Here is an 8,168-nt window from a genome sequence, read left to right as displayed (position 1 = left end):
ATTGATTTTGGTGTTTTCAATGCAAAAATATGAGTTTTAAAGGCTAGAATTCTCATTCTGAGGCTACGATTCTCGTTAAGTCAATAACTATGTTATTGGTTAGTCCACAATGACTTTCACCTTTTAAGGATTCATATTCAAACCCTCCTTAGAAACAATTAAACCTATGTAAACAAACTCTTCTTGTAGGAAATTACACTTCTTCAAGTTAAATTTTCAACTTCTTTTCTTTCAAACTATCCAATACTTGTGTTACGTACCCCAAGTGCTCTTCCTCATATCTACTTAAAACCAAAATATTGTTGAGATACATGATAACAAGTTTTCCTTAAAATGGCTTCAAGACCTCATTCATCAATCTCATAACAGTACCAGGTGTATTAGTTGATCCAAATGACATAACCAATGATTCAAACAATCTATCCTTCATCTTGAATCTTTTCCTCTTCAAATCTATCTTTAAAAAGTATTATTCCTCTCTTAAGACATCCATGAGGTCTTCCATTCTTGGTAATGAGAACCAAGACTTGATAGTAATCTTATTAATAACTTTGAATCAATACACATTCACTATTTATTGTTCTTTTCCATGTGTCAAAACTAATGGGACAACACAAGGACTTAAGCTTTCTTGGATCAGTCCTTTATTAAGTAATTCTAACACTTGTTTGTTTAATTTTTTGCTTTTTGCAGGAGTCATTTTGTAAGGAGACTTATTAGGTAAACTTGATCATAGAATGAAATCAATCCGATGTGAAATACTTCTCATGGAAGGAAATCCCATTGACATATCATTGGCAACAATCTTTGCAAACTCCTCTAACAATCATGAATCTTCATTGCATGTACTATTTTCCTCATCTTCTTTTGTCTTCATTAGCATTATGGCCAAACAAAAACTTTGTCTTCCTTTGTTCTTGCAAATTTTTTTGGTTGAGAACAAACTTACATGGCCACTTCTACCACCACTACATCTAGCATCACTTATATCCATTGTCATTCTCTCCTATTCTATGATTGGATTTTTCCTATAACATTTTCCATCCTTGTTGAATTCATATATATTTTATCTACATCACAGACAACCTTCCTATAAAATAACCATAGTCTTCCCAATAATACATGACAGATGTCCCTCTCCACCACATCAAATGATACTTTTCCATTGAAGTTCAATTGATCTAACAACTCAACAAGCATTGCTTTGTCACAATGATTTGCTGACACTCCTATAACCATGAAACTCAATATGGATTGAGATTAAGGATGCACGTTGATCTTATCTTATCAACCATCTTCATAGACAACAAATTTTTTGTACTTCCACCATCTATGATCAAATTGCAATGTTTACCTTGAACCTTACATTTAGCTTTAAAAACTCTCTTCCTTCATTTTGGTTCTTTCGTAGCCACTTTTTTATGTTTGAATAACACCTTTCTAAGCATAATTTTCTCCTTCTCTTCATGCTGAAGTACTACAACATTGTTTCTCACAATTAACGCTTCACTTGCCTGTGTGACATTAGTCGTAGCCTCATTCATTCTTCCTAGATTGTGCTTCTTTAGGCATTCATATGCTTTGTCCCCTTTTATTCCATAATTGTGGAAAGTAATGACATATTTTCCCTTTCCTTTTTGAAATTTTGTACCTATGCCTACATAGTTGTTTTTATTGGAAATTTGACTACTAGATGCTCTCCCTTTATTAGAATGTGCTCTTGCAACCTTCACTCTTCCTCTACCTCTGAGACTATTTCCTTTGCAATTTTGTTGCCACCTTATATTCAACTTTTCCTCTATATTTAAAGCATTATGATATGCTTCATCCATGATTTAGAAAAAAATGGATACCCATCTCATCATGAATCCATAACCAAACTTCATTCACATACCTTACCACCCTTTGATACTCTTTCTCCTTAAGTCGTGATCTAAGTGATCGTTTAAAGAATTCTTTGTATACTCTTAGATGTGTCTCTTTTTGCTTCAAATTTTGTGCTTCTCTCCACAAACTTTCTTGGTAATTGACATACAATAACTTCTCCTTGATCTCACTCACCTTTTTTTTTGAGGTGTTTATCTTCACCTATCGCTTGTCAACCCTGTCTTTCTTCATAACATCCAACCAAAGTGTAAAATGCCCTTTTAACTTTGTTATTGCAAAATGGACTCTAGTGGGGTGTTGGACATTCTCATATTCAAAGTATTCATCAAGTTCATCTATCCAATTTATGAGGGTCTTTGCTTTCATACGACCATCATAACAAGAAACTTCCACAAGCTTGTGTTACCTCTATCATTTAGAAATGAGATCAAACACTCAATGGGGTCTCTTTAATCAACATTTTTTTCTTCCTCCATCTGATGGTTTGATACTAAATCTACTACAACTCTAACATCTCCAATTCACATGTTATTTAATTCTTCAATTTTGCTTCTCAATTCCTCCAATTCATGGTTCCTTACACCTTCTTAACTTGTTATTCTTGAAAATGACATTCATAGGAGTTTTCCTGTGGTCCTCTACTATACTATCATTCACACAATTTTCGTTTAACTTCCCTATGTTGATCTCTCGATAGACACAAGCTAAAATGACCCTCTCTTTATCACACTATGCACATGCTACATAACTAAATATGATAGAACTAACAACATAAGTATCAAGAAATAGAAAGCAATAAATAAAATATAACTCGTTACTCAATATTTGACCCATGAATTGCAATCTGAAATTCTCAATTTCTCTACCATTCACAATATTTAGAATTAGAATAATAAGATTCACAATATTTAAAATAATAAGATTGGAATGAAAAACAAACTTAAACTTATCTCAACATGAACTAATATTCACTTTTTTCTTCTCTAATGTAAATCTTGGATTAAAACTCCTCTCTTTTAATAATTCAATAAGCTTATAATTTGCTCATAAACTCTTCAACATCTTTGTAACTCCTCACATCAATTGCACTTTACATATTCTCAAAATAACTCACCCACAAAGTAACTTAGATCCATCCCCGAATCATCGTGCCCATTTTGTCCATTTAACTGTTAGATCGTGTTATTTTTTAATATTCCTATCACATGTGAGTAGCCTCTTATTTGTCTTTTACATATTTTTCATTTAATACTCCTACCACATGTGAGTACCCTCTTTATTTGTCTCAGTGGCCTAACTCATAATAAGAAAAGTAAATTAAAATCAAAGATGTAATACTTTGCACTAACCCAAACATATTCATGCATCAAATTGTTTAACATTAAACATATATTTGAATGTGGGCCGAGACTGTCGACACCTGAGCAGGCCGTTGAGCCTACTTCCCACAGGCGAGCCAGAATATCCGCCCCCTTTAGGTCAAATCCCAAAATAGGCAGCGATAGTAAACGATAACGGCTGTACTTATGCAGACCCGTGATTATAGGACTTTATAGGACTTTAGCGTTTCATGGGCCATTGGCCGCTCATTGCTACGCTTTTTGTATTTAACCGATGGGTGTACTCAGGTCCCCCATATAACTGTATTGGATTAGATTATCTACGTCAAAGGCATTACGTAACATAAATTCTGCGTTCGGTTCTTTAAATTAACAAATTCTGCTTTCGGTACTGCAAATTATTCATGTAATGGGAAGTACTGATGCAATGCCAACTCCAAGAGCAAAGGTTTTCTGGCTCCTGTTGGCCATTCTTGGAGTCATAATCCATGCCTGTAAGTAGTGATTCATGTATATTTTCTTTTAATATCACTTGGGCTTCGCTTATTTTCACAAGTTTCGCTTATTGTATGATACAATGATGTTTTTTTTCTTGCTTATGGATTTCTGACAGCCATTGATTTTGCTTGTTTGGATAAATCCGCTCAGGGAAAATAACTTGGACGAGAATCCATGGGTTTTTTATTTTTCCCCATGGGTACTAAAAAACCCATTATTTTAAGAGGAAAAAAGTCAATTTCTGTTTTTAGTTTGAGGGTTGGAGTGAAGTTGTACCGTGTCAATGTGTAATCATTTTAGAATTTACAATCTTCAAAATCAATACAATAAGATTCATAAGCACAAAACCATTACAGATATATTAGTCTGGATTATAGCTCCTCATATGACTAGCCAAAATTTGAATAAGTGGGAAAGATAATAGCATTAACGCAATCACCCTAAAAAACTCCAATTAACGATCTATTCGTACTCACATATATCTACTTCTGGTTCCCTTATCTTTTTCCCTGTTGATATTAGAATATATTTTCCTATAGGTTTCCCTGGTTTCAACCAATAATCTATACAAGTAAATCTCATGGTTTTCCAATGTTTTCCCTCTGAATGCCCCTACTGTGTTGATCAGGTTGCCCTTGAAAAAATTCTGCACTAAATCAAGTCTACCTGTTAAAATACCGTGATTTTACAGTGAAATTGTCTGGCTACCGTGTGGATCTCGTTCTTGGAAGGCAGTAGTGATTATCCACGCTAGTTTCTATTGTGCAAGGGTGTCTGGGATACCGTTGAAAAAAAGAATTCCTCAGTTTACTTAATTTAAAAAGAATATATTCTACATTTTTCCTGTTATTCAACGGGCTTTCTTTCTTTTCTGAAAATTTAAAGGATTGAGCTCACATTTGACCCCATAGTGTTTCAATTGTTTTCAACCATTTCAATAAAATTCCATGGCTCTGTTATGCCTTATACTAGCATTACTATGTATTTGATTATATACAGTTCCTGCATGAATTTTACTAGTTTTTCGATGTTTTATCTTTTTCTTTTTGTCATTGTTGCACAGATGCAGAGGATTACTCAATCGGTGTCGCTTATGGGCAGTTTGGTGACAACCTGCCCTCTGTACAAGAAACTATTGACTTGATCCAGAGATTGAAGGTTGGCAGGGTTAAAATCTACAGTACCAACCCAGTAATCCTTAAGGCGCTGTCTAACACCGGCATTAAGGTCTCTGTGATGGTTAGGAATGAAGATATTGCTGGTCTCTCGGCCAGCCAGTCAGTCGCAGACAAATGGGTCAGCGATAATATTGTTCCCTTCTATCCTGCAACCGAGATCAATATAATCCTGGTGGGGAATGAAATTTTAACAGACTACTACAACAAACAGACCTGGTACCAACTAGTGCCCGCTATGGAGAGCATCTGGCAAGCTCTGGTTAATTATAATCTGGATCATATCAATGTTGGAACCCCTTTGGCCATGGATATGCTTGGATCTTCAGTTCCAATATCAGCATTTCCTCCATCAGCTGGTACTTTTCGGGATGATATTGCAGAAACTGTGATGAAACCCATGCTGGAATTTCTTCATAGAACGAATTCCTACTTTTTTATGGATGTGTATTCTTACTTTCCTTATTTGTTTGATCCTGAAGATATATCTTTGGAATATGCCAATTTTGGAGAACATGACAAAAAATACACTGACCCCAATGGCCTTGTGTATACCAATATGCTGGACCAGCAGCTTGATGCGGTTGTAGCTGCAATGAGCAAAATGGGCTATGATGACATTAAGTTGGCCATAGCTGAAACTGGATGGCCCAATGCCGGTGACATTAGTCAGTTAGGTGCCAACATTAATTATGCAGCCCTTTATAACCGGAGGGTTATAAGGAGAATGGTTGCAGACCCTCCCCTGGGAACCCCTCGCAGGCCCAATCAATTCATCCCCACATACATTTTTTTATTGTATGATGAGGATAAAAAGTCTGGACCGGGGACTGAGAGGCATTGGGGTTTTGTGTATCCAAATGGAAACTTGATGTATGAGATTGATCTCACTGGGAAGCTTCAGGATTCGGACTATGGGCCTCTCCCTCCTCCGCCTCCACCCTACAAGGGCAAATTGTGGTGTGTTGCAGATCCTAATGCAGATGTTTCTGCCTTGCAGTCCGCCATTGATTCTGCTTGCAGTCAGGGAGACAACACCTGCGGTGCCATCCAGCCAGGGGAGCCTTGTTATGAGCCTAACACGATTATTAATCATGCATCCTATGCATTCAACAGTAATTGGCAGCAATTCAAGAACTTTTATTCCGGCTGTGACTTTGGTAAAACTGCAAAACTAGTCACAGAGGACCCCAGTAAGTAAAATTATTCTAATCTGTACCTTTATCCATGGCTTGTTTGCTTTTGCTTGTTTGTTTCTGATGATCTTTTCAGTATGAACCTGTCTGCCCTTACGATAATTCTTATTGACATATATCAACTATGTTTTGGGATCTTTGTTTTTTGCTTGATAGTTTTTTTCGGTTGGATATGTTTGCATTTCGCTTGAATCTGCTATACTGTTTAGGCCAGGTTCCTTTGCTTTCACCTTGAATCTGAAGTACTGTTTGGAGTATGTGTGAGGTATGTTTTCTTTTTGCTTGAATCGGGTTTTGCTACAGACATAAATTGATATCAATTAGGCATGAATCTGTTTTTAGGGCTATTTTTATTTGGATTATAGGTTTAGGAATATTTGGATGATAGATTTTAACAATATTTCAAATAACCTCAAACAATTGACTTTGTTTTTATCTATCAAATTTGGAAATATTTTTAGAAAATCTACAGTCAAATGAAATTCAACAATATCTTCGACATAAATCTCTTTAACTTTTAAGGCCAGACAAATTTGTTTGAAGCTGAATCTGCTTGGCTTCTTAAGCTTGATGTTTTTACCTTCCTGCTTAAATCCCTTCAAATTTTGGGCACGTGTTTGTTTCTGGCAAGAATCTGCTTCACTTTTAAGTCGTCATATACATCTTCTCTGCATAAATCTGGCTTGCTACTTAGAACTGGTTGAATCGTTTGCATGTTTTGGGGTTGAATTTTTTGGTTCAACAAGATTTCAGAGTGGTTTTTCAAATATGGGTTTGTTATCAGCTGAATATTTGTGTAATTTTAATGTTGCAGGTCATGGGAGTTGCACATACGAATTCGTAGATTGTGTCCAGAAGTCTGTGCTTTGTTGAAATGCTTTTCCTCGTTGAAATGCTGAGCGCAGCCGTATTTGCCTCGGTTTTAGTCGTTTAGAAGCTATCTTAAAGCAACTTGTCACGTAGCCCTTTTGTAATTCTATCTTTCTGTTCTTGTAAATTTTTTATTAAGCTTTATTTAAATTTGTATAAATTTTAAGAGAATTGTTAAGGTTGTATAGTTTTCAAAATATTATTATTAATACGTTATAAAATTATTTTTTGATATATTTAAAAATACAATTCCAAAAGTATTAAAATTATAATTTCAAATGTAAATGAATTACAATGACTAGTGTTATGGACAAAAATCCAAAAAAAACGATTAAACTAGTGAGCATCTTTCTGATTACATCTGTTTCTGACCATAACTGTTATTCTCTGTTATTGTAACTGTTTAGAATGATTTATTGAATAATAAAGGCTTTTCAGGTTTGCACATCCTTGCCTGATAATTCTGTGGTTGATGGATCCTTCGAGCACTTTTATCATTAATATTAAATATGTTTCGAAAAGTATTTTAGTTAACTAGAAGCGACCATTATGAAAAATATGAAAAATTATTATACCATATCATTAATAATAAAATAAAAATATACATAATATTATATTTGAATTTAAAATTTTATTATTTTTTTAAAATAATTTTTATATTATAATTTTATTTAAAAATTATTAATTATTATTTTTTATTTTATTTTAAAATATATAAATAAATAATTTTATTAAAATTATAGCAGGTTAATGAAAGACCACCAGTTTCTCGAGTGTTTAATATGAAGTATTCTTATATGGTTTAAATTATTTTGTGTGTTATTATATGATTTTAAATTATTTTTAATGGGTTAAGAATTTTATAATTTGAAAAATATATATATATATATATATATATTAATTGTAAAATGTATGTTTTTTTTAATTTTTTTGATATAAAAATTGTATTACTTTTTAATCAATTCATTACATTTTTATAGAGAAATTTGGCTTGGTTATTTCTAGGGGAATACAAACTATATTTAATATCAAGAGACAAGTTAACCTCAATTTAAATGAAAACTAACTAACCTAAGATTAACAATGCCAAAACATTTACTACTTTCCTCTTAAAAGAACTCAAGAATGATCATGGTGTTGAAGGATTATCATTCACGTCAAAGGGTGAATGGGCCACAAAGATGAGGAAACCCTAAAGATGC

General features: G+C 33.8%; 1 protein-coding gene across 1 annotated transcript; it reads left to right on the top strand.

Annotated features, from left to right (window-relative positions):
• Positions 1-3,576: 3,576 nt before the first annotated feature.
• Positions 3,577-7,049, top strand: LOC149263441 (putative glucan endo-1,3-beta-glucosidase A6). Its single transcript, XM_089387834.1, has 3 exons — positions 3,577-3,721; positions 4,789-6,093; positions 6,911-7,049. Exons 1-3 carry the CDS (start codon positions 3,637-3,639, stop codon positions 6,967-6,969), a joined length of 1,449 nt encoding a protein of 482 aa, XP_089243960.1. The 5' UTR covers positions 3,577-3,636; the 3' UTR covers positions 6,970-7,049.
• Positions 7,050-8,168: the final 1,119 nt, after the last annotated feature.

This window comes from Pinus tabuliformis, chromosome 6 (genome assembly GCF_031772625.1).
Source record: "Pinus tabuliformis cultivar Carrire ecotype Pingquan chromosome 6, CPIR1, whole genome shotgun sequence".
Classification (NCBI taxonomy): domain Eukaryota; kingdom Viridiplantae; phylum Streptophyta; class Pinopsida; order Pinales; family Pinaceae; genus Pinus; species Pinus tabuliformis.
Note: the sequence above shows the minus strand (reverse complement) of the source record. Positions and strands in the feature narration are given on the sequence as shown.